This window comes from Accipiter gentilis, chromosome Z (genome assembly GCF_929443795.1).
Source record: "Accipiter gentilis chromosome Z, bAccGen1.1, whole genome shotgun sequence".
Taxonomy (NCBI): Eukaryota; Metazoa; Chordata; class Aves; order Accipitriformes; family Accipitridae; genus Astur; species Astur gentilis.
Genome location: NC_064919.1, coordinates 69,347,149 through 69,374,947, shown reverse-complemented (window position 1 = coordinate 69,374,947; position 27,799 = coordinate 69,347,149). Strand labels below are relative to the sequence as shown.

General features: G+C 39.1%; 1 protein-coding gene across 1 annotated transcript in view; it reads right to left on the bottom strand.

Annotated features, from left to right (window-relative positions):
- The window catches only part of ARL15 (ADP ribosylation factor like GTPase 15), a 214,680-nt gene that overhangs the window by 133,573 nt on the left and 53,308 nt on the right, over window positions 1–27,799 (bottom strand). The window contains exons 3-4 of the mRNA XM_049794747.1: window positions 15,008–15,152; window positions 12,200–12,259 (exon numbers count right to left, since the gene is read on the bottom strand). Coding sequence (XP_049650704.1) covers window positions 12,200–12,259; window positions 15,008–15,152 — 205 coding nt within the window. The remainder of the gene's footprint in view (window positions 1–12,199; window positions 12,260–15,007; window positions 15,153–27,799) is intronic.

Here is a 27,799-nt window from a genome sequence, read left to right as displayed (position 1 = left end):
ATTCCAAATGTTTCTAAGACAGCAAATTCAAAGTCTGAGTTCTTTGGCAATCCAGAATGTAATGTGCATCCATTAAACACCCTCAGGCTCTCAGAAACTGCTGAGATAAAACCAGAAACTTAACTGGCACCCAAAATGTCCTATCAGATAAGCATTTAGGTTTGTCAGCCTAATATCATGTGTTTCTCTAGGAGCTTTGCAGGCACATGGCTGTTACTTCAATGACTTCATGCCTAAACTAAGATATAAAAAAAAGGGAAAGAAAAAGAAAGAAAGAAGTAACTCAGGTAAAAATCTCGAAAACATCAGAAAGACGTAACAACAATTCACATTAGACCTAGGCAACATGCTATGTGAAAGGTTCACTAAAATATAACATTCAGTGTAGTATTTTCCTCAAACACAGGCAAGAGCCAGGACTCATACCTAGGCGTATGATCTGTTTCCCTCAGCAATTAACCCACAGGAGTCAGTTGAGTCCTGTGATGTGACTAAAACATCCCATTTACAAATTTGGGTGGTGGGGGACCACACTACAAGACAATCACACTACTTACTAGAAAAGAAAAGACTGTACTCAGTCAAACATAGGCTTGAATTACTTTATAAAAGAAAAAAAAACCAACCTGTCCTTACAGAGAAACAACAGGGTGCTGTAATTAAAAATCCCAATCATTCAGCATTATTACAGGGCTAGTTTATTCAACTAACTGTTCAAAATTTTAAAAAGTTTCAACTTGTACTTTTTTAAATGTCAAAGAAATAATTTTTTTCTGATTATCAGCCAATGGTATAGTGTGTCCACATTAACACCATTTATGATTTGCATCAGTGCCAACAGTACCCTCTCAAATGCCCCTTGGAGCTGGGGGCAGGAGTTTGAAAGTTATGTGCAGTGTAATACACCTCTAAAACAGGCTGCACAATTATGCACTCCTGTAAATATTACACAAAATGAAGACCTGCAAATCCTCCTTTCAACTATGAATACTTCCATTTACATCTTCATTCACAGCAGCTTGGGGCTACCTTCACTTTCCTCCTTTTCAGTACTTTCAGGAGAACAGAACATAGCATTACAGAGAAAATTCACTGAAAGGAATTTCAAGGTGTCAAATTTGTTACTTGTCAAACTTGCAGCAAGTCTCCATTGAGAGCACAATGAATGTCACGCAGCCCTTGCTTCAAGATAGCCTAGCCTGCACATGAAAGCTCTTGTTCACCTCAAAATACATCACAGCGCTGGAGAAGTTATAGTCTCAAATCCAGGGAAGAACTTTTTTTCCTTCCCACCAAAACCAGCTAACCTAGGCCATGAAAGAATGTAGCCTGCCGGTTTTTCTACCACTTCAAATATAACATCCACTCACCTGAAATAAAGACACCTACTTATTTTGAAAGTTTTATAGTTGATTAAAAAATTACACAGATAATTCCTCTACTGCTATTAAACAGGCAACTTCTAATTAGCAAAAAGGTGAAAAGATGCCAAGAAATATGTCAACCATGCCACAAAATCTTTTTGTGTGAAAGACTGGCCCATGAGTGGGGCAGTAAGAAGGAAGAGAAGGGAAAAAGAAATCTTGTCCGTTCTTGCAAAATCTGTAAGTACACCCTACCCTCTTGCCCCAAGAAAACTTTATGAAAAGAATTTTGAAATAACTGTTTCCAAATCTACATAGGGTTTATAACTTCACTTCCCATCATTTCCTCACAAGGAAAACCAGCATGTGTTCTTAGGTAATCAGGAAAATGCCTAAAATCTTGGAAATCTTAACACATTTTTAAGAGATGTGGCTGCTCCTTATCTATCTTGAGCATACTCTCTATTTAGGTCTTCCAATACTCCCTTTGAATAAATACAGCATATAGATTTTTTTGTTGTTGTTTTTTAAACACTAGTTATTTTTCAACCTGTTAGATCCTTTTTATTACAAATAAAGTTATAAATCCTAAGATACCCACTTTGTATGTACATGCAATTTGTCCACAGACACATCCACACACAAATACAGAAGCTTCCCACAGGTATAATGTCAGTCACCCTTCAATGGATATTTTGTATTGCTACTGCGTAGAGTTAAGCAGCAATACAGATGCTAAACCAAAAATCTTCCTCAAGACTCAAAAGTCCCAGGACTTTTGCTTCCTAGGGTTTAAGACCAAGTGATCCCAGCCTCCTTTCCCTAGCCCTTCAGGCAGTGCACTCCTGCAATCATACACAAAGCATGGCAGCAGGAAATTGGCGGGTTTTTTCCTGAAAGAGAACATTTTGAGATTGTTAGATCAGCTATATTCACTGCAGCAATTCAACAACAATCTGAACAAACAGCATAACAGAAAAGAAAAAAAAATGTTGAGGAATAAATCTTCTGCCTTTATATTCAATATATACAAAAATCAGAAATACACATAAGTTTATTGCGCTTATTCTTGTTTTTCTTATCAAACTGAAGTTTATGGAAACCATCTCTGTCATCTCTTGTCTGCTTTCCAGGCTTCCCCAGTGAGATTAATCTGGAAGTCAAGTCTTCAGTATTTTCCCTATTTGCTAACTTGAGTGCTGTCTCTAACACTGAATCTCCACCTACTCTGATATCTGAAACTGTTACAAAAATATTTAGGTTGCAAGCACTTGGAAATTTTAAAAACACCATATTTACACTTGCCTGCAGAAAGTCAGTTTGATCTACTTAGGTGTGTGTATATCTTACTACCATCTTAAAATGAAACCCACAATCTGAAATAAAAATCTCCTGTTCTCATCAGGAACAGACAGGCCATTTTAAAAGTTCTTTTAAAAAAATCTTACAGATTATTTCAAAAGGAAGATAAGGAAATACATGCCCTGCAATATGCTCTAACATTTCTCAAAGAGTCTGCAGCAGGTGGCACACCGTGCTAAACTGGACTTCATGTATGACAGCCATTCTCAAAATCACCCCTGCTTTTTTTTTCTTCTTTTTTTTTTTTTTTAAACTTCTTTTTTAAAGGCACAATCACACAGTAAGTCCTCTAGGGCCAGCAAAGAAAGGCTGGCAACAAGAAAATAATCTGCCAGTTCCCTGTCTACCCATTACCCCATCTCTGCCCCTTCTACTGCCTCCGCTGGACGACTCAGCAACAGCCAGGATCTCAGAACCAGTGATAACTGCTGATAACCCAAGCTGATAACTGCTGCCAACACCCAGCAAGGCTCATACCTACCCTCCTCTGAGCTGCAGTCACCCCTTTGGTAACAGTGCAGGTAATCTCAAAGAAAGCTCAAAATGCATCTTACTCTATGGCACTTAAGATTAGCAGGCATATAAAGAAAGCAGCAAGTCTACCATACCTGTGTACTTCTGTCTGTTCAGCCCTTCTGCTGACTGGTTCACAAAAGTCTGAATCCACTTTAGCCTTTTGAAAGGATCAAGGCCTTTTCTGTCTAGAATCAAAACTAAAAACTTTTTTTTTGCTTGGGGGGGGAGTTTATAAAATGTAGGTATCATTTCTGATGCTAAACTAGGCTGCTACAGTCTGACCTTTGATTCAGCCTGAAGAAAATAGAGTTGCAAGTCCAACAGGAGACAAGAGACTTTCTAGCAAACCACAGGTTCTATTTTTCTCTCCACAAAACATCCCATCAACAAAAATAACAAGGCCCCCACCCCACAAAAAATTTCCACTAGGAAATTTTGTGTTTTCCTTATCATATCATATTGTACACAGCTTTGATAGGCATTGCTTGCACGGCTCCTACTTATTTTGAGTAAGATAGGCAGTGGGTTGTCTAGTCACACCATAAAAATCTAATTGTAGAGAAAGAACAGTATTTCCAAAGAACAGTGGAAAGATCGCTATGCTGATTTCTTATCAGACGTTCCTCAGGACTCATGTTAATGAGATCCATAAGCAGGTGTAAATGATCTCTCTTATCTATGAAATGAGGAAACTACATGACGGAGCCTGGGCTTAGGCACCATTTGAACAGCAGGCTGAGTATGATTGATACCAAACAGATCTAACTTTAATGCTTTGGGAAGCTGAATGTCTCTGTGCGACTCACAGCTTGGACAGCTTATCAGGGTCATCTAAAAATTTCATCTGCTAAGATGTTCTGTGAACTGTTAGATGCAGCTATGTCACAGATGGCATTGCACGTACTCCACAACCAGATTTTGTAGAGATGTCAGATGTCAGCTGCCTTGTAGTCAAATACAGTACAAAGATTTTACTGCTTTGTGTTAGTTTGTCCCTATGAAGATGACTTAGGCTGGCATTTACCTGTGGGGTCAGTTTTCTGATGACTAATTAGATTAAATTTTAGCTGCTCTTCCAGGGTACATTGCTAGAAGGGTGTTCAGTACACCCCTCTACCTTCACAGAGCATAAGAGGAGGAAAAACTTCCAAAGTAAGGCAAAATACGCATGCTTTGTTTAACCAATAGTATTTAAAGTTATTTGTTCTCAAGCTCTCACCTAGAAAATTAATATAGCTGGCCTAAGAATGTGAATTTATGACTTTGGTCATGAAGCTTAAGAAGGAATAGCAGTGGGGAGGACAGCTATCTCTCTTCTCCTGGGCATGCTCAACCAACTGGAGCCTCAATCATCCCGGATATTAACCACTCCGTTCTTGCTAAGCATTTACGACATTTTGTCTTAAATGAAGTTTCAAAGATGACTATACAACATGTTGAATCTCTATGCTTGTGAAGAAGGCCTTTGGGTGGATTACAAAAACGTTTAGTACATAAACCAGAGAATGTTACTAAACCCTATAACACGTTTAGTATTTTTAAAATTGGTAAGAAGAAAACGAGCTGTTCACACCCAGAATCATTCTTTTAAATTTGACCAGGCTCGGTATTTGGCATCTCACCAGTAGTTTCTAAGCCTGCATTTAAAAGATAGCAAACTAAATTATAAAATAGAATTATTAAAAAAAAACCCCTGTAACAGACCTCCAGAATGGACCTAAAATCTTGATTTAGGCCTGAACAAGTATCTACCTCACAACAGACACCATGACTTCACATTCTGTTTTAACAGCATTACAACAGCAAATGACTGAATAAACACACTGAATAAATGGTGGTTTCAGGTACTGTTTCTCCAGGTTGGAATTTGTTAAAACCAAAGAAAAACCTTCTTATTTCCTTTGCACCTTCAGTATCTGTCTTGAGAATAAGCCTCGGCATTCAGCACCCAAAACTTTGTTCAGCAAAACACTTAGAACCTTCTGAACAACTGTTACCATCTGCCTTATTTTTCCAGTCTTTCCCCATTCTCCTCTATGTTCATTGTACACAATTTCATCCTTAGTTCCCACCAGACACCGCTGCACTGTAACAAGAAATCATCAAATCTGTAATTTCTTTCTATACCACTACTTAGGTGAGTTATCCTGGTAAAAGTACATACTGAGAGAATGTGGACAAGGGCATAGCACATCTTCATAGTAATCTAAATCACACACATTGACAGAATCATAGAATGGTTTGGGTTGGAAGGGACCTTAAAGATAACCTAGTTCCAACCCCACTGCCATGGGGAGGGGCAGGGACACCTTCCACTAGACCAAGTTGCTCAAAGCCCCATCCAACCTGGCCTTGGACACTTCCAGAGAGGAGGCATCCACAACTTCTCTGGGCAACCTGTTCCACTGCCTCACCACCCTCATAGTCAAGAACTTCTTCTTACATCTGATCTAAATCTATGCTCTTTTGGTTTAAAGTCATTACCCTTTGTCCTATCACTACATGCCTTTATAAAAAGCCCTCTCTGGCTTTCTTGTAGGCTCCCATTAGGTACTGGGAGGCCACGACAAGGTCTCCCTTGGAGCCCTCTCTTCTCCAGGCTGAACAACGCCAACTCTCTCAGCCTGTCTTCATATGAGAGCTGCTTCAGCCCTCTGATCGTCTTTGTGGCCCTCCTCTGGACTCACTCCAACAGGTCCACATCCTTCTTATGTTGGGGGCCCCAGAACTGAACGCAGTACTGCAGGTGTGGGTCTCATGAGAGCAGAGTAGAGGGGGAGAATCACCTCCCTTGACCAGCTGGTTACACTTCTTTTGATGCAGCCCAGAATGCAGAGTGCACATTGTTGGGCCACGTTGAGCTTCTCACCAACCAACACCCCTAGGTCCTTCTCCGCAGGGCTGCTCTCAATCCCTTCACTGTACAGCCTGTATTTGTGTTTGGGGTTGCCCTGACCCATGTGCAGGACCTTGCACTTGGCCTTGTTGAACTTCGTGAGGTTTGCATAGGTCCATCTCTCAAGCCTGTCAAGGTCTCTCTGGATGGCACCCCTTCCCTCCAGTGTGTTGACCACACCACACAGCTTGGTGTCATTGGCAAACTTGCTGAGGGTGCGCTCAACCCCACTGTCCATGTCACCAAGATGTTAAACAGTGCTGGCCCCAATACTGATCCCTGAGGAACGCCACTCATCACTGGTCTCTACTCAGACATCGAGCTGTTGACCACAACTCTTTGAATGCAGCCATCCAGTCAATTCCTTATCCATCAACTGGTCCATCCGTCAAATCCATGTCTCTCCAATTTAGAGACAAGGATGTCATGTGGGACATTGCCAAATGCTTTGCACAAGCCCACATAGATGATGTCAGTTGCTCTTCCCTTATCCACCAACGCTGTAGGTAGAAGGCCTGTCACAGAAGGCCACCAAATTTGTCAGGCATGATTTGCCCTCAGTGAAGCTATCTTGGCTGTCACCAATCACCTCCTTATTTTCCATGTGCCCTAGCATAGTTTCTAGGAGGATCTGCTCCATGACCTTGCCAGGCACAGAGGTGAGAATGACTAGCCCGTAGTTGCGCGGGTCTTCCTTTTTTCCCTTTGTGAAAATGTGGGTTATGTTTTCCTTTTCCAATCAGTGGGAACTTCCCCAGATTGCCACGACTTCTTAAATATGATGTACAGTGGCTGCAGCAGGTGCATCCACCCCAATAAAGACCGAAACTTCTTGACCACTGAAAAGAAAGAGTTAAAACAAGAAGCCACAGTTTGGGGGTCGAGCTGCCCAGCCCTCATGGTGACTGTGGTCATGTACACACCTCTACCAGTGACGACCATCATGTACACACCTCGGGCAAGGGATAGGAAAGGCAAGGCCCTTCAGTCAACAAACAAGGCCCTTGGCCAATGAAACACCTCGGTCAAGGGACATTTCCATCTGCAGTCTGACTGCATCTGCAGTCAGAGACTCTCCCCTTAGATTGGGACACCATCTAAGGAAACTCCCCAGGACTGAGTGCCTCACCATTCTGGTGAGAGATACGCGCATTTTAAGTCATCATTCTAAGCTCAGATTTAGTTATTGTTCATGTAGTTATAGCTCCCAACTGACATCCTGAACCAACCTGTAAATAAGTTGTGTTTGTCGCAATGTTTACAACCTAATATTCCCATCCAGTCTGGCTGTTATATCTCAATACAACGTAACATTCCTGTTCAATTTGACCATTACATTTTGATACCATTAAAGAAAATTTACTTTTAAAATATATTGCTGTCGGTCTAGTGTTTCTGCGACAGTGGCTTAGCCACTTCATCCGCCAGTTCCCTCAGGACCTGTGAATGCATCTCATCAGGTCCCATAGACTTGTGTACCTTCAGGTTCCTTAGGTGGTCTCGAACCTGATCTCCTATGCTGGGCAGTTCTTCATTCTCCCAGTCCCTGCCTTCGCCTTTTGTGACTTGAGCAGTGTGGCTGGAGCACTTGCTGGTGAAGACTGAGGCAAAAGTCACTGAACACCTCAGCCTTCTCCACGTCACAGGTAACAAGGTCTCTCATTTCCTTCCAGAAAGGGCCCACATTTTCCCTAGCCTTCTTTTTATCACCAACATACCTATAGAAGCTTTTCTTGTTGACCTTGACGTCCCTGACCAGATTTAATTCTATCGGAGCTTCAGCTTTCCTAACCTGATGCCTGGCTGCTCAGACAATTTCTCTGTATTCTTCCCAGGCTACCTGCCCTTGCTTCTACCCTCTGTAGGCCTCCTTTTTGTGTTTGACTTTGTCCAGGAACTCCTTGTTCATCCATGCAGGCCTCCTGGCATTTTTGCCTGACTTCCTCTTTCTTGAGCTTGGCGGAGGTGACCCTTGAATATTAAACAGCTTTCTTGGGCCCACTTGCCTCCAGGACTTTATCCCATGGTACTCCACCAACCAAATCCCTGAAGAGGCCAAAGTATGCTCTCCAAGTCCAGTGTAGCAAGCTTGCTGTGTGCCCTCCTCACTGCCCTAAGGATCTTGAACTCCACCATTTCATGGTCACTGCAGCCAAGGCTGCCCTTGAGCTTGACATTCCCCACCAGCCCCTCCTTGTTGGTGAGAACAAGGTCCAGCATAGCACCTCTCCTCATTGGAGAAGGAAGTTGTTATCAATGCATTCCAGGAACCTCCTGGGTTGCTTGTGCCCTGCTGTGTTGTCCCTTCAACAGATATCACAGTGGTTGAAGTCCCTCATGAGGGCCAGGGCTTGTGAACATGACGCTGTTCCTACCTGTCTACAGAGGGCCTCGCCCACTCAGTCTTCCTAGCCGGGTGGCCTGTAGCAGACCCCCACTATAATGTCACCTGTCCCTGCCCTCCCTTTAATCCTGACCCATAAGCTCTCGGTCAGATCCTCACCCATCCCCAGACGGAGCTCCATGCACTCCAGCTGGTCACTGACATAGAGGACAACACCCCCTCCATGTCTCCCCTGCCTATTCTTCCTAAAGCATCTGTATCCTTCCATTCCAATCATAGGAGCCATCCCACCATGTCTCTGTCCTACCAATAAGATCGTAGCCCTGCAGGCGTGTGCACATCTCTAACTCCTCTTGTTTATTTCCCATTCTACATGCATTTACATAGAGGTGTTTAAGTTGGGCCCCCGATGAAGCTGACTTTCTGGCTGGAATTCCTATGTGCTGCTCTTCAGGTGCTCTCCTGCTGACCTGTGAACCCTCTCCAGGCTCTGGGCATCTATTGCCGGCACTGGAATCAAACTGATAGGAGTGGGATGGATTGAAGTTCCCCTCTCCTGGCAACTTTAGTTTGAAGCCCTCTTCACCAGCTTGGCAAGCCTATGACCAAAGATGCTCTTCCCCTTCTCTGACAGAGGGACCCCATCAGCCCCCAGTGGACCAGGTTTCCCAAAGCAATTTCGATGGTCTAAGTAGCTGAACCTCTGGCTGTGGCACCAGTTCTTCAACTATTTGTTGATTCACCAGATTTGACTGGCCCTTTCAAATCCCTTGCCTTTGACCAGGTGGACTGATGAAAAAACCTACCTGTGCTCCAGAGTCCTTTACCACCACTCCCAGGGCTCTATAATCCTTCCTGATACTCCTCAGACTGCTCCTGGCTCTATCACTGGTGCCCATGTGAAACAGCAGCCTTATTTTATGGACTAGATTTTTTGAAAGGAAAGGGTAGGGTTTTTTCATTTTTCACAGAGCAGGAAGGGCTTATTGGTATAGCAAAATAGAAACTTAAGAGAATAGGCAGTTCAACTTGGTCAGTAAATAAAACAAGACCTCCTTTTCAAGTCATTCAAGCAGGCCTATATTTGACTTGAAAGCTATATAAATATTTTTACTTATTTGGGATCAAATTTTAAACAAAACATTCAACAGTTATGAAATTAGAGAAAAACCTTATTTTCTGGTATGAGGAAGCCTGGCTTAGGAAACAAACAAAATTAAAAAAAAAAAAAATCAGAAACAGGATTATTTTTTTAAAAAAATAATTCTAGTATCACGTACTTCAAAAGAAAAACTTCTGCTAAAATTGCACAGCAAATGCTCCATGTCCCTAATCCTAAAGGCTGACGAAGAGATAATCAGACCAGGAAGAGACAAAAGAAGAGAGACTGTTTTCTAAGCACTTTACCTGAAAAATTACAATCCCCACAGAAATGAAGAAGTAAAACTTGGCTTCATTAGCAGCTCCAGAAGGCAACCAGTACAGTAAAAACTAGCACCATCTTTGACCTTGAGAAAGAATACTGCTTCAACCAAACAAAAAGTATACTATGCAGTCAGCATCTGTTTCACTTAACTGCTTGGCTGCTGAATATAAGAGCCTTAAACAGTATGACTTCTGCTGTAAGTTTTTTAAATATCAGCTGATAATACATTGCTGGACAAAGACATATGAAGCCTTCAGTTACCTAAACCTAAAAGACAATTTTAAAACAGAGTACCAAAAATTAGAACTATATGTTCACCCTTTGAACAACATGCAACATCAGACAGTAGTTGTTAAAAACATGTGCCTTTCTACCTTCCTCCAAGTTTCCAAGATTGAACATCTGGACAAGACCTCCGTAATACAGTAAAGAGAACTTAAGATAACAAGACCATAACAACTGAAGGCAAAAACCAGGAATAAGAACAAAAACGTAGGTTTCAACATCAGAGGCAGAAATTCCAGATTAAAATTTAGCAGTGATTAAATATGTAAACTGCTTTTCTTTACTTTCATACAGCAGCAAGAGAGAAACCATCCATACTCCAGAAAGCTCAGGTTTAACCTTCATCAAATAGGAACACATCTCTCAACTAGAAGACTAAATGATGACCACCAGCTTTTGGAAGAAAAATTTTTGGAAGCTTGCCTCAGGTCCCTCACCTAGGCAATGAAAAGCTATCAGAATTAGCATTCTTCTCCAGTGTCTCATAGAAAAAATAGATGACACCATTTCTAAGTACAGACATGTAAACACCCATAGTTAAAGGGAAAAGAAATAAAAAGGTGGAGTAAAAAAAAATTCTGACAATCATTCTGTCTTTGGGAGGAGATAAATTGATGAAAAAAACAAATCAAATATTCTGGATTACTTCAGGACATCTTGTCATGAGACAAAGCACTCCACTGAGATAAGGTTTCTCATAACACACATACCTGCATAAAATATAAGTTGTATAATCAGCAAAGGTTAAGGAAGAGACTTTAACCAGGATCTGCTATGGAATACTCAGATTCAATTCCTGATGCAAAAACTGCATTTACCTATACAAATTATATATTTCATAGAGATTAGGCAGCCAAATGTATAAACTGGGCTGCAAATGATTCACCCTATTTAAAAAAAATTTCAAAAAGTGACCTAAATGCACATTATGCAGACAACACATTCAAGCAGAAGCAACACTATCCCTGTGGAGTGGTCCCTTTATCAAAGAAAATTTCTGTTCCTTTTACAGGATACAGGCTCAAACAAAAACACGTATGTTTAAATCCATGGAGCAATGGTAGTAAAGAGGAAATGCTATCTTTTTAATACCTGCTTATCGTAAAGCCTTCTTGAAAGTTTCAGATAAGACAGCCATCATGAAACTTGATTTGATCTCATGAAACTTCCTTCAAGAACCAAGGTAACATCTACCTCAGAGCATTTAAGAGAGGTTTCAACCTTGCTGAAAATCTAATGAAGATCAAGATTCCTTCTACTATATTTACATAGATAATAAAGAAGACCTACAGAAATTCTAGAATATAAAGAAGATCTATGTGGTTTTTTAATTAGAAGAACCATATATGAAATTAGACTCCACAAGAACTCTCATTAGGAGAGCGTTTTCCTCCTTTTAACAGAGCTACCTCTTGATCACTTAAGACTCAGGGTCAGAACTGGGCAGCCAAATAGCTTACCTGTATACAGACAATTAAAAACCCACAACTACGTAACAACTATCCCTTCAAAACCCAATAAATCCTACAAGAAATTAAATCTCAAAGAATGTAACTCATTGGAAGTTGGCTGCCTCTGCAACGCTTTCAGTGGTGCAGCAAGTATATTGGTTTTGCCAAATGTTCAGTTACGTGAGCCAGTGCTTCTAAGTAAAAGCTTATACGTACAATAAACACAGGGAATGCACCTCTTTGAGCTGCCATGTGAGCCGTAGTACAGTTACAGTCCAGTGTGTATTTCTGCATAACTTAACCACTGCAATCCAAGAAATTACATTAAGGAGATACATCACACTTACACGCCTTCTGCTCTTCCTGCTTTTTACTTTTTGTTCTTTGTAGTCAGCACCTGTACAATTTTTCTCAACTTTATCTGCTGTGGTGAAACACAGGTTTTAAATTCCAGCCACACTGATTTATCATTTTTAAATTTTAAAAAACTAACCATTTGGTATGATGAGATCAAGACACTGCATGTTTTTATAATCAAATAAATAAATGCTATACCTCCAAGTTCTTTTATGTTCAAGATGGCATTCTGGAATGGCACAGCTTTTATACTAAAACCTAAGAACAGAAATACAGAGTATTAGTAAGTTAAAGACGCCATTTGAAATCAATTGCATACATTCAGAAAAGACTACTTTTTCATCAAGAACCAGGATTTTGCATATGAAATTCTGTTTCAATATGATGTTTAAAAATATTAATTCGGGGGGCGGGGCGGGAGGCAGAATGAATCAGTATGAGCAATAAAATTTGCAGTGATACTATTAAATAGCTGGCACACATAAAAATCAGCACAAAACTTCCATCCAGGCTATCTACCATTTGGTAAGGAGTTAGTACTGAATATACCTTTATAAAGCCATCTTTTAATGCAGTTTTCAGCCTACTAATAATATGAAGTGATCCTTCTGCAATTTTTAGGAGATGTGGAAGACAACATGCAATTCAAATCACTTTTCTTCCATTTAAACTTTACAGGTTTTGGTTACACCGAGACTATTAATCCTGTATATAAATGTTATTAACAGAAAGATCCTTTTACAGACCTAAGTGGTATGTATTAAAATGGTTACAAGCACACTAGAAGCATTTATGAATCCTCTATTAGACTGTTACATGCTTAGAACTAAAAAAATTTTTTAAAAGTATGTTTTGAAAATTCAGACAGCCAAGAGAAAGAGAACATGAAAGGCTCCCAGCAATCCATCAATTTTTAGTGCATACATACATACAAGTGTATGTAATACTTTATATAGGACAAATTATGTCTGCTTTTTCAGCATAAAACGTCCAGATAACAGTAAATTTATTTCCATCTAGCACAAGTAGTTTCAACATGACTATGTACCTATGAATTGAGTAAATAAGTTTTGAAAAAAATGCGGTTTACTCTGAGTTCATTAGCTCTTGTTTAACAGAAACAAGATATTTTTTCTCCCAGATCAGACCAGTATGATATTGCAGTACTCCAACCATGGTCAGTGCTAGATGCAGCAGAGGAAAGTGCAAGAAAATCTGAAGGGTACAATTATGAAATATTTTTGTTGTTGTCTTAAAATAAATAAATCCTAAACTCTCCCTAGAAAGGAGAAAAATCTGGAAGGGACCTGAGTGGTGTTGATAAGAGAGGCAAAAACACAGGTTATAGTTTGAAAAACTCAGTGGAGAATTTGTCACATTTTATTCTTAGATTCTCAACAACATTTTCTCATACAGCAGAGATATGGTACATATGGGTAGATTTATTATAAGCTGAATAGCCTAGATATGCATCATTTTAGTTAGGATGCTGCCCAATTTCTCCATTCCTCAAGTTGCCTAACTAAATAATGGCATTTTGTTGCACCTATCTAGAAGCATGTAAGAAATTTAATTTTAAAATTAATCCTGTTTTCATTATTTCCTTTGCTAGATCTATACTGCTATTTATATTGCTGTTACTATTTCTTTCAGGGTCTAAATTGTTCAAGTACAATTTGCACTAATTCCAGGTAACTCTAAAGATAAAGCTCGGGGCGGGGGGGGGACGACGACTGAATTATTCTACAATTTCCTTCTAAATTTTTGAGTAAGGCATTGACACCTTCTCCACACAATGAAGTGTCAGATCTCTAACATTCGCAATAACACCACTGTGAAGGCAATGGGTTAATTATTCATCGCAGAAAAAAACCAGTATTTTCTTGTACCTGGTTTAATTTGTTTACTTACAGTTGTATTAAATAATCTTATGTTCTTGTAATTTAAACAAAGATACAGTGAAAACCACTTAGGGTTGCTATGGGACAATCATAAAATTCAAGCCCATGAACCACAGCTACAATATAAAGCCATGTAACTACAAACACAAATTACTTGCAGAACACTCACTATCTGTTCCCTCAGCAAATCAACCTTAGTAAATCACTGTGGCCACAGAACCAGATTTCTTCCATCTCTATGACCTAATCTGTCCTCTTTCTGAACTCTGTAGCCAGGTATTCCTTTTTCTTAATCCACATGTTTCTGTTTTTTCTGGTGCTGTTTTGTTTTTTTGTTTTGGGAGGTTTGTTGTTTGTTTTGGTGTGTTTTGGGTTTTTTTTAATTAAAATACCCTTTTCAGTATTGGGCATTCTGGTTCACCTGTATCAGCATGTATATTCAATTTTTTTTGACTTAAGATACCTTTTAGCTGTGGTTGTTGTGTCTGTTTCTATGTATCTTCTCAATACCACTGAAACTTTTTGTAAATTGATTCTCTGGTCACAACCTGCCTTTACTACTTAAACAAGCCTCTTTGCTGATCTTAAAGAAATGATTATCACCAGAAATAAACACTTCCATTACATTTATTCTTTTGATTGCTAGCATATACCACAACGCAGTACTGGCCAAGTATGAGAAGAAATATACACCAACTTAAGTTTCAGAGCATTACTGTCCCATTCTATTTTATAGCACATTCTCCTCTTTTCTGTCCATAAAACAAGACTGCTCAAAAACCAAAAGTAAAAAGACAATAAAGAAACCTTCTAATGTGTGTCTACACTACACTACTACTGTATGTTTCCAATGGTTTTACTTCATTACACCAAAATTTATGTTTTGACGTTCAACACATTCAAAATTGTATGTATTCATGGATATTCCCCAATGTATGACCAAACACTGGAAGAGTAAGTAGTAGTAGCTTCAAAGCAATCCATTAGGCACTCTTTCCAAAGCAAGATAACTAAGCTGAAGTTCTCTACCACCCTTTGCTATAAGTTTCAGAAGTTACCTTTGGGCAACATTACAGCACACCATGGAATAAAGGCAACATCCTACCTGTGGTAGACACTATATTCTCCAGGCTTTCACTGCAAAGCTGTGATAGAAGACTTGTCTTGCCAGAACCAGTGAGGCCTATGCAAACCAAGTCATATTCAGGTCGTGGTGGTGGCGGTCCCTTGCAGCAAAGTGCTCTGAAACACTGCCAGGGTAGGTAAAAACAAACAAACAGAAAGAAAGAAAGAAAAAAAAAAAAAAAAGGAAGAAGTTACTTTTTTTGCAAATGTTTATTCAACAAGGTTCTAAAAATCAAGTTTATAAATTTAAAGCCATTGGAGGGAAGCAAATTATTATTTCAACTTACTATTTTGACAAATATCAACAATTAATAGACTGAGACTACCTTAACTAAAATCTAGAAAAACTTTATAAGAAAACATAAAAATACCTATTAACTTCTCACCTAAGCCTCGTAGAGCTGGATTGAGGAAAGTGACATCCATTTCCTGAACAGTATAAACAGTGCACATACAGAGAAATAAGCACGTGCCCTACTCAACTCTGCAGTTGGGTATGCACGATTTCATTCTTCCTGTACTAATTTCATGCAATACCTGGTGTAAACATCAGAGCAGCTCCTGAGCAGCTGCTGGCCAGGCTCTACCTGTTGTCTCAGGCAAGAATCAGAGAACTTTTCTCCATTTATGTCCTTCCTGGGCTTGCTTTGTCATGGGTTTTACCTTACAATATCAGCTGTGAAAGAGTATAGCTTGTAAATAAATAAATTTTGCTGGATATAGCTCTAGTAAAAAATAAGCAGATCTCTCACTTTCCCTGGTGAAGTATAAACTAATCACAATATAAAGAAAATAAATCTCTTCCACAAAGCCTACTTTAGAGTTCTGCTCACGTCGCAAACAGTATTGCCAGAGTAGGCCAAGCTCACCCACAGGGTCCTTTAAGACCTTAGAAAGACTCATCAGACCTTTCTTTGTATGTAAGATGGAGAAGTTTTACATAAAAATCTAAAACCGTATCATTCTGGGAAAGCTAGGAAGTTTACATTGAAGGTATGGGGTGTAAGTACCTGCTAATGTCCAAGATAGACCTCCACCACCCCAATACATATAAATACCTCTTTCCCCAATATCTGCCACCTTCGTATCAGAAGAATACATCTTCTGTAACAAGGAAGGAAAAACATGTTTGTGCAATCACTCCTCTCTCACACATTCTGTCTTTAAATAGCCCCAGCTCTTTTCTTCCTTCTTAACCACAAGCCAATCACCACATTGGGTAAAGAAATCCAGTCTTTACAACCTTAACCTACTTTGTCTACAAAGTGTAGACCTAGTTTGTCTTCATGACTACCCAGGATCTCTCATTGAGGGCTTCTGGAGGAGGAGAGAAACAGAAGAGACGTCAGTAAGGCACTGTTGCAAATACTGGGGTCTGGCTCTGTGAGAAAGTCATCCAAAGAGAACATGATTACAAAAAGACAGCTCACTGAATGCAGAACTTCCATTGGATTTTTTCTGTATATATAGTAAGTTATACATGCTGCAAAAACAGTCTTCATTGGTTTAAAGAAGTAAAAGGTAAGTTCAGGGAAGGTTACGAAATTCCTTCAACACCTTTTAAAAATGTGAAAGGAAATATTTTAGGAGTGAAAAAATTTACAGTAGTAGTTCAGCTGAACAAAGGCAACAGATTTTGAAAATAAAAGCTTTGCCTCTATTAAAATTTGACTCAGAAATTATTTTTTTCAAGAAGGTTTGCCCTTATATGTGTGTTCATAGCTAAACGGAGTAAACGTGCCTTCTAGCTTTACTCAGACATCAGTTTATACTTATCTCACAGATTCTACAAAGCCACAGCAAACATTCTACTCTGGTACTTAAGCGAGAAAGGCCAACTGAGTTCATTGCACAACATAAGCTCCTTCAAATAAGAGTTTCCACTTAATGGATATCAGGCTGAAGGCCACATAAATTCTTCGAGGCTTGCCAGAGCTCCTGAGGCTGTGTGTCAGGCCCTTTGCGGCCAGTCTTTAAAAAGGATTCAATTTGTCCCTGTCAGCACAGCATCTTTGCGACAACTTCTTGATGTCATATTGAAAAACATAAAAGAATAGATGAGCTGAAGAAAGTCTGTGCTTCTCTCTGTCCAGAGACTGTGCCACTTCTTATGCAATCGGACACTACTCTTGTGGCCCTGACAACATTTAATAACCTGTAGTTCTATCAAAGGTAATTATTGCTCTTTGTAGAACATATATGGAGGCTCTGTGGGTGACAGAGGGGCTCCACAGGCTGGTTTTGTGAGGGTCAGTATTTCTTTAGTGCAAATTCCTTAAGTTTAACTTAGTCTGGGGAATCTTTACATGCTGTTGATTAAACATTTAAGCAAAAATCGAGGTCAAACTGCATGTCCAAAGCAGCATACATAGACGCGCCACCCGTTCACTCATCCTTCACCAGCAAGCACAGTTAGGTATGAAAGTTCCTGAGATACAGCAGACACAAAACCCCAGAAGACAGGGAAACTGCTCCCTCCAGACCTCTCTCATATATATTTTTTTTTTCATATGATTCCCCTGTCTTTGTTATATCCATGACTTTGTCCTTCTGCAAGGCTAATTTCCTTCAGTAGATATTTTTGTTTGGTAGGAATGAAAACAGACTTTAAATATTCTTGCTTCAAAAAGCAGCTGAAATTTAAGCTGCTGTGTATAGCACTTGCTGCTGCCTAACATGAAAAATTCTACAGGGCATTTTAGGGGATATTTGTAATAACATATTTAATTTTTATAAACTAGTTCTGCAATCCTCCTTACTCAAACTCAATAAACATCTCTTCCATTGGAAATATCACTATACAAACAGTCTGATCACTGCCTTCCTGTTCTCTCAGCAGCTTAAAGTGACTTGGCCCCTAACAAAGTGAGGGCTATTTAAGATTCCATTATAGAGACTAAACCTCTATTGTCACAACTTCGGCAGCTGCATTTAGTAGCTGCAGAAGATCTGTGGAGAGTAGAAAATTCAGAGGTCATTGACCATGCAAATAAAATTACATCCTATATTCTGCTTTTGATTATGGACAGGAAATGCATCCTGAAATATTTTATAAAGCATGGACTAGAGCTACACCATTAGTTAAGATTTCATCACGTATTCCAGTGCAGTCTGAAATGCACAGAACTGCAAGAAATGTGTATTAGTAACTAAAGAAGCCATTCCTAAAATCCAAAACACAAATATATCAAAAACATTGAGAGAGTTATTCAATTCACAGTTAGCACTCAGTCCTTTCCAAAACCAGTGTACTTTCCACTCCATTTGGGCAACCCAAAGAGCGTAAGAGCAACATGAACTAATGCCTGACCGCTCTTGAAACACTTGTCAGATATGGACCTGGAAGTCTCTCTCATTGACTCCCAAACCTGATCTGCTCGATGAGTGACTGTCCAATAAAAGGCTGCCTTCTAGGTATTATAAAACAAACTCTGAACCCAAATGAGGCCACGCAGAGGGACTGTTGGAGAGGACAGAAAGAAAACATTTAACCACCATGAATATAGAGGGTCAAGCAGAGCTAGCTGGCATAGTCACTGTAATGTCATTTGGGGTATGGTCATGCATTTCAGTCCCACTGCAAGCAACAAAAAAGGAACAACTTTTTTTGAGCCCTTCCATCCTATCAGGGTAACACCTTACTTACTTTAGAAGGAAAGACATGTCAAAGTGTCAGTTTTGATGATTTTTGAGAACATCACACTCAAAAGTCTTTATAGGCATTGGATGGGAAGAAGCAGCAGGCAACGAGAGGCAGGCAGGGACAGCCTGGAGTTAATTTTTTTTAATTTTTTTTTTTTAATTAAGAAGCAGATTTTAAAGTACTGAACATAAAACAATACAGTATCTGGAAAAAATGTATGCATTTAGCCAGCTTTGGGGAAAAAAAAGGATGTATTTATCCAGGAAACTGGGAGTAATTAGGTGCTGCAGTTTGCAGAAAGCTGTGCAATATTCAGCACCACTGTTGCTTTCATGTTACTTGTATGTGTGCATGTATGCTGCATGTGCACGTATAATCATCTGCAATAGCTAAGGGAAGTCAGCCAGTCCTACTCCTGCTTAGGGATTTCCATGCCAGCCTGATGATTCCAGTTTTAGGTGGATCAGTATTTGAGCTGACAATACTAGTCAGTGTCCCTTTAAAACCCTACGGAGATTTCCTCCAGGAAAAGCATTAAATATTGTGTCTATAACAGGGGTGGCCAAACACTTCTGATATATGTGCTGCTCAGAGATCACAGATTGAAGCTCTGGTCAGCAAACGTCCCTGAATTACTACTCTCTCCAACACATTACGCTGCCTCCAGCAATTGAGTCTGTCTTTGCCTACTCATTGTACTTCTCGTTTCACTCTCCTTTTGGGGGTGAAATACTCCATTATATCTGCTTTGTTCTGAACCCATCTCCTGTCTGTTTCTTTTGTTGCCACTATTTAATAGGGACAAACAGAAGCAAGGGATTTCATGCTTAGTTGGTTAAACACACACACTCTCATGCAAAAATACCCTAAGTTAGTGCAACATTAATGCTAACAAACCAAGCATTCAGAGCTCTTGAAATCCAGAATTAAGGCTGAAAGCTCAACCATAACTCTGCTCCCCTCCCCCTCTCACTTATACTCATGTATATTGTCTCCCTTTACATTTTATTTTTCAGTTAAGGTATCTTTGAAAAAACAGACTTCTAGTACCCAGCACACACTTATATCCAGAGGACTGGTTAAACATGTGAAGCTGTTAGTGAAAACTCAAGGAGATTATTAAAAAAAGTCAAATTTACACACAGCAGACTCCATAGCTCTTATGTTGTCTGAGATCACACAAGCACAAAGAAATCTCAAAACTTGGAAGAGACTGTGAAAGGTAGGGGAAAAAAACGAAGGTAGACAGTAATGCTAAGGATAGGAAACAACTGGGGACAGCAGTAGTATAATTGAATACAGATAATAAAATACTCAAGGCACCTGAATGAAATTACACACAGCTAGGAGAGAGGGCAAAAAAAGGGATATTTAAATAAACTAAATTTTAACTGTATGAATACCTTCATGTCAAATTAGTACAACAGAATCTATGCATTTGTGTGAGCTAAAGCTGCAGACTCTGAAGTTTCTACACTGCTGCACAGGTGGTTTTACCACTACAAAAAAGGGGAGGAAGAGCAAACAAACTATCAATTTTAAGACATGCAACCAGTGATACTGCTTTCATGTTTTCAGAACATCAGATTGGTAAGGTTCATCTTCATCTATGTGACAACAGTAATGAGGACAAAACCTAACAGATTGCTGTTCATTTTGTGGCTACCAATGAATGAATAGTCACATAGCCACTGCCATCCTGAAGTAATGTTCAGCACAGATGAAAATACTAAAATCATGACCAGTCCAACAGCCCACAACCTCATTAAACAGTGACCACTATACTCAAGCTCCTCCATCCCAATACAGATGAACAATCCAAACTCCAGCAGAGGGACCCCAGCTCAAGGCCTGCTAACCTACAGCAACACTCCCCCAACTGGATAAAGCAATCCTCTTCTTTAATCTGGCTAATCTTCTTAAGTGTGTGGTCAGCCCACTGGTTGAACCCAAGAGTACTCTTCCTCTACATGCACCTAATTGTCTTCAATTTTCTACCAGCCTATGCTGCAGGAAGACAGACAAATATGGCATTAAAGACAGAATAATATAAAGTGGGACAGAGAAAAAGATTTTTAATGAAGTGAGTCAGTTTTACAGAGCAAACAGAGTCCTGCTGATGTCCTTCCTACCTTATAGAAATGTTACAGGACACTAAAAATAGCAACGTATTGTTTAGAGCAGGAATCTCACATTCTCCCTTCAGACCACTAAGAACTACGTTTGGATTCATTGGTTGAAATTATCCACCAACTTGTCAAAAACTTCTTGGTATTTCAGAGGAGCCACACTTCTGGAGTCTCAAAAGGGGCAATCACACCTCAAATGACTTTCAACATCTCTGTGTGGTCACCAGCTGAAAAAGACATAAGACACAGACTCAAGTACCAAAACCAGACATATGACACAGCCCTACTCATTCTTCAACATATTTGACAACTCCACTACCAGCAGAGAAGGTTTGGAGGAAATAAGGTCAAGACAAAAGAACCGGCTGACTTTTGAGAAGCCAGACATGCTGTTCAGACATATAACTTCAAAACACTTCATGGTCATGACGCATTGTTCCTTTGAGTGATGATAATACAGAGTGCATTGAATCCTGTCCAAAATCCAGAACAACTTTTGGATTTCTCAAGAAAATAAAGTCTTCACTATTTCAAGGATAAAATAAAGTTTCCAACTCAGTTTTTCATGCTTAAGCTAGTGGCTGCCACATTGCACAAGGGTGAAGGACAGTATCTTTGTTTGTATAGCAATTTGGCAGAAGGCAGGAGATTATTTGTGTTATCTAGTATCAAAGGGACTGCTCTGGGGTGAAGGCTTCACCCAGAAGTTCAGGGCTTTAGGAACCACAAGAATTTGATAAATGCAGTCAGAAACATAACTTCTCTTGGAGAAGATGTAAGGCAACAGAAGTCCTTTCCTTACTATCAGCCAGAACAAATCACAAAGCCTCATGTCCAAAATGGAAAATGAGCCTCTCTGACCTTAACCTCTTGCACCCTCCCTATAAATGAAAGAAGAGCAAAACCAAATGACTCTCCATGCCATTCACACTGTGCTTGAAGAAAGCATGTAGGAAAACAGTTATCAAGTTCTGGATGTACTCAGATATTCAGTGCAATAGTATGATTTAAAAGCCTACATAAAATAAAATAGCACACGGCTATAATAAACCAATGCTGACTCAACAAAACAGTTAAACATATGCACAGGTACTACTCTGAACAGGAGAATACCATCACTTGCTTCACTGCAGTGTCAAGTCAAGCTCCAAGGGGGTTGTCAGGACACTTATAGATTTCATCAAGTGCAGTTATTGTTCAAGTTGTTTCCTCTCTGACAGTTTGCTTTCCATTTGTTTTGCTGCACAAGAGTAACTCATCTCTTTCACCCCATCAGTCCATTCACATTTAACAGCAAGAGACAAAGGCAGCAAAAAAAAAATGAACAGAAGCCTTTGCAAACAGTTTAACAACCTAAGGAAACAACAACCATACTAAAAAAGCCCAAAGAATCATTGAAAATACCAGCAAAAAAGGCAGTAGCAGCACCACTGAAATGTGCAAAAGTCAAGCATGTGGCACCTCCTGTCACTTCTAATTTCTAGTCAGGATGAAAGCTATATAGATATTTTATTTATTTATTTTAATATATTCATCCATGTCCCATCCTGTCCTGTCCCGTCACCCCCGGCCTCCTCCCCCCCCCAAAAAAGGCAGCAGGTTAGAGCTTTCAGGCTTGCTAATAGTCATCCCTTTACAGTTTCTGTGCCAAATCATAAAAAGCTTTTCCATGATTCACTTGCGTTACAAGGTGGGTTACAGAATACTTTCCTTTCGTTCAGCATAGCAGGAATAATTACTTGTGTTCTATAACATCACATGGGATCACAAAACCAGAAAGAAACAAACAGACCACTTGGTGTTTGTTGATTTTTCTAATTAACACTGACTATGTGTCACCTAAACGCAACAGCACACTTCGTTTCTTTTCCCTCCCTGAAAACTATTTGGTACACAAGATTCTGGACATCCATATTTACTATACACAACACACATGCTATTAATTCTCTAATAATATTAAAAAAGAGGGTTTATGGAAACAGTACGGTGATATATCCAAATCCCATGCCCAAATGGGTCAAAGAACCTCAAAGAAATGAGATTAGCAAAATACTTCAGGTGCAAAAAGAAATCCAGATGTATACGAGATGGAAAGGAAGGTAAATGAAGACTTGCATTGTATTCCCTACATTAAAAAAGAAAATAAGAAGAAAGGCCACTGCTGCTATCCTACACTGAAATTGCTAGGCAAATTCAAAGTACACTAGGAGAGTAAAACCTATCACCAAGTGTGAAGTGAGATTTCTGCAAGTTACAATAGGATTTATGTAGCAAAAAAGGTCTCAAAAATTTTCAGTTAAGTTAAAATGAACACAAATTCATGTATGTGAAACATAGTTGGCAAAAGCACAAGGAATGGCCAAGTACAAGAAACAAGAGAAGTGTGCATTCATGCACTGATAAGCCATAAAATCTCAAGGGGGATTCAGGTGATACCAGTTAATATGTCCCCTAGAAAAGTAACAAGATCTGAATTCTTCTACCCACTGTATCAGTAGCACTACAGAAACAGACAAACTCCAGAGAATTTTTTTCACCCGGCTTCCAGAGCTGTTGGGCATCATAATTGTAACTAAAAGAGCTCCTGGGTTGCATGTGTGTCTCTTGAGTATCAAAAAGCACAGGAACCTGGAGAAACTCCAAGTGTGTTTTGAGGGAAAAAGAATAAATATCTAATGTTTACTTAAGGCAATGTTTCCTCTGAGATTAAGCCCCAGGATATTTCATGTTCTTTCTGGTGAAAGAATTCAAAACTAAAATTTACCATCAAATCTGAGAAAAAAAGAGGAGAAGTCTCTAAGAACAGCAGACCAGACTATTTTCTATAACTTCCAGTTTTACTGAGCATGTTCATAGCTGAGGTAGAATACTAAGTACAAAGATATTGTTGGTATCAAAGTAAGAAAATCTGTACAAAAAAGCAAAACAGGAGAGAAGGACCCATTGACAAAGGACAAAACCTAGAAGTTTTAGAATTTCTTTGCAAAATACCATAGAGCAAAATTAAACAGAACTATGATGGTGTATTGGTACATTAAAAATTAAAGTACAGTTTCAACTATCACTTTTAAGCCTACCTGCTCAGGGGTCCCAGTTAATAATTCTCTCGTTGCTCATACAGCACAAGAAGCACACCATAGCAAATTTAGGCATTACCCAACCAAGATGTTAGCAAACCAATTAATGTTTGGCTACTCTAAAATTATCAGGACACAAGGGAAAGAACATACCAGTAGATACTGATGCAAAAAAAAAAAAAGTTACTAAAATAGAAACAGTCCATGCAGTTAACATTTTAATATAAGGGTGAAAAGCATTACTAGTGTACAAGCAGCCTAAGAAGAAGCAACAGGAGCATTTAGGTAAAAAGAGGACTTTTACAGAAGAACAAATATAGCTGGATTTTGCAGGCAGCGCAAGTCTTCTCACCAAAGACTTCTTCTGCTTGGAACATTGAAGACTATGGATGGTATGTCAGCGTGCCCCCTCTGTGGTGCAGACAGCCCAAACCTACAAGTTTCTCCTGGTGAAAATTACCACCACTTTTTACCAGTTAAGGGGCATGAAATACTTCAAACCACAGGAGGGTATCACTAAGCCAGAATATTATTTTTTTAAATTTTTTTTTTTTTTGTGGGAAAGATCCACTTTTAGTCTCAGAGCTTCTGAAAACCTTTTCAGGGGATTCAAATTTTTCTCCTTTGGATAGGTGCACCATCCAGGCAGCTCTAGCAAACACACGCTTTTAAACAGAGTAAGTCCTCAGCCTGAAACCTTCCTGTGCCACCCCTTTCCCAATGCTACTGCTTTCACTGACAGTGTGCTGTGTGCCTGGTTTTTTAGATAATTATTACACAATAGTTTCATAAAAGTTCTCTTAAGTTAAAAAAACAACAGGTTGTTACTTAAGAATATACCTTGTGTTGATGAAATACAATCATAAATCCAAGCTGAGATAAACTCAACATGCTATGCAGGTGACTGAGCACAGCTTTGGGGTGCTCAGTCCCTCACCTGCTTCAATGCACAGCTGTGAGAGATTTAATACTTGTCTTAAGGATGCTGCAAACACCTCAGGAAGAACTGACTTGCTGCTTCTTACTGCAACAAAAATTTTACCATTTATTCTAGATCAGCATAAATCTTGCCAAGCTAAGAAACTCCTCCTTTTGCTGGCTAGAGAGAAAATTTCACTGAGGACCAGGGAGAAAAGCCATCATGATGAGAGTCTACCAGAGAAACATAAGCAATCTGGAGCTGGTGGCATAATTCAGAGTGAGACAATGAATAAAAACAGGCTTCAGAAATGGAAGATAGCTCTCTTTTAGAGACTAAGGCATATCATTAGTTATAAAAATGGAACACTAGCTTTAAGTCAATATTTTTATTTAAAGTATTTTTAATTTATTACGTTCACTTCCCTAAGTACTGACAGATTATTAAAGAATTGTAATAAAGAACTGGAAGCTAGGATTTTGTAATATAAAGGTGTGACAGGGAAACAACATTTACAGTGAAACTTCCGTAATTGCCAATTACCTACATACCATTAGATCAGTATTTTTAAAGCACAAGGAATATACAGAGTACAAGAAGAGATGCACACAGTTCTCATGCCACAGAGATTTTTCACAGAAGAGAAAGCATTCACACAGCTCATAAGTCTTTCTCCAAAGCAATTTATAACAATGAAAAGATAGGACAAGGCACAGGATATATCATACCATTTTACACAGGGATTAAGGAGTGCAGCACAGTTTGATTATGTTATTCGTTAATAAAATTACAAAGGATAGGATTTAAGAAGAAACTAACTGCATTAAAATGTGTCAGATAAAGATCACAGTAACTGAAAAAGCACCAGAAGTATTTTACTTTCTTAAGTAATAATAATATAGTCTTCTCTAATTGAAGAAATGTGTAAATGATCATGTTCCCTCATCCTTCCAAGAAATTCTTAAGCTCATGTTATCAAGTTTATTGCTACAAAAGCATACAGTCACAAATTATGCCTTAAAGAGAGCAATGCTTAATCGGGAAGAAAGGGCAATCTATAAAAGCAGGGGAAAAGAGACATTTGAAGAAAAAAAGTATTTCAGAACAAATGCCTTCTCTAAACAATCATTAAATTAAGAGACATTAAACTTTGTTTTCCTAGTGGGCTGCACAAGATCCTTATAGCTAGGTGGAATCATCATGCACATAGGTGAACCTTCACTTGGTAGGTTTGCAGAGCAGAGACAAGAACAAGGTGCTGCTGTAATACTATCAATAAAAACACTACCTCAGCAAGGCAGTAGGAAGCAAAACTCTGCACCAAACCCCACAGCCCAACAGCGTAAGAGTTGGTAGTGAGGCATCAGCTTTACATACAACCTCCCTGGACTTGCACAGGTGAGCAGGAAGTGGAGGGGACTTTCTGGATAGATACTGAACCAAAGGAATTAAAAAAGAGGAGAACCTTCAAGACTTCAGTCACTTCCAACTCTGCAGGTCGAGAGCAGAAAGATTAGAATTTTAAGTAGCTACTGCAAAAGAATGTTTTCTACTCATTTTCATACAAGGAGTTTATAAAGCCTGTATAAATGAGAAAAACATGCTGTTTGGAGTGCTCTGGCAAGAGGCAAAATTTGTGGTGCCCAAGGTCAAGCATGAGTTCCTATGGTTCCTCCAACAGAGGAGCTGAAGCACCTACGAATTGTGTCAGGTCACTATCCTCAACTGGTGAATGCCAAGGAAATCAAACTAAGAATTATGGAGCAACGCACAAAAAAGCATAAGCCTGACTATTCCTTGAGCCTTATCCAGTTAGGCAGAATGCTGGAGCAGAAATTCTCCTGCCACTATTAACTACACTGCTCAAATCTGAGAATTTGTTAACAGCTATGGTTTTCGTATTGAATTCTCCAAGTTCCTTACCACAGGAAACTAAAAAAACTCAGATCCTTCAAGCAATTAAGTGAACTCTCTACACCTGGAGATATTTTGACCAAAAAAAAGAACAGAATACCCAGGCAGACAATCCAAGATGAAGCAAAACTTAAGACGTTCTAGTGAACACATGCTGTCTCAAGTTCACAAATTAAAATGGATTCTCCTAAAAAACAGTGAAAGGCCTTTGATTATTATGAGGCTAATTGTGATTTCCAAAACTAATGTGCCTTTGCCTAAATTTTTAAACCAACAAGCTAGCAGTGAGTTGGGTTATTTTTTAACTTTATTTTTAGAAACAAGCCAGCAAATTTTATTAAACCTATTTTTAAACATAGCTAACCTCACAAAGTTGAGGATAATGTCAGCCTGAACAGTAAAATTCAGCCAAAGATCTGGGAAAAAAAAAAAGGACCTAAGAATACTAGCATAAAGGGGAAAAACTATGTTGTTATTAATGTATTACTTCTAGTGAAATCCAAATCACAGTGCAATGCATGTAAAGCAGCAAAGGCTGTAAGTTCCATACAGTAAAGAGAATAATTATATCGCTTTTTTTTATTATTTTGTTCAGACTTGGAATTTGGTTTTGGGACTGATTCAACCTATATGTAGTTCAAAAGAAAAGAGTCCTTCAGCATAGAAACATGGTAAAAAAAAAAAAAAAAGGCTAGATTCAAACTTCAGTGCTGGTTTCTTCCTAAAGGCAACAAAAAATACAAGAACATGACTGTGATGTCCATGTAGCACAAGGAAACTTGAGTAATTTGAAGTAGTTTATTGTAAGAGGACACAACTGAGCTTAGAGGTCTCATATTGGACTCTTGTCCAGAAACAGGACTCAAAATGAACTATTAAGCTCTAGTTTAAATGTTTGAAGATTTTTCAGCTGGGGACATTATGCAGCCTTAAATGGTAAAAACATTTAAGTCCTATCCTAAGGAAAATCCTAGGAAAAATAATCTTCTACAAATAAGATGAAGTTCCAACAGACCATAAATTAATTTGGAAATGTTCACATAAGAAGAATCATGTTGACAGCAATAAGCACAGTGTTGAGTAGTATGAA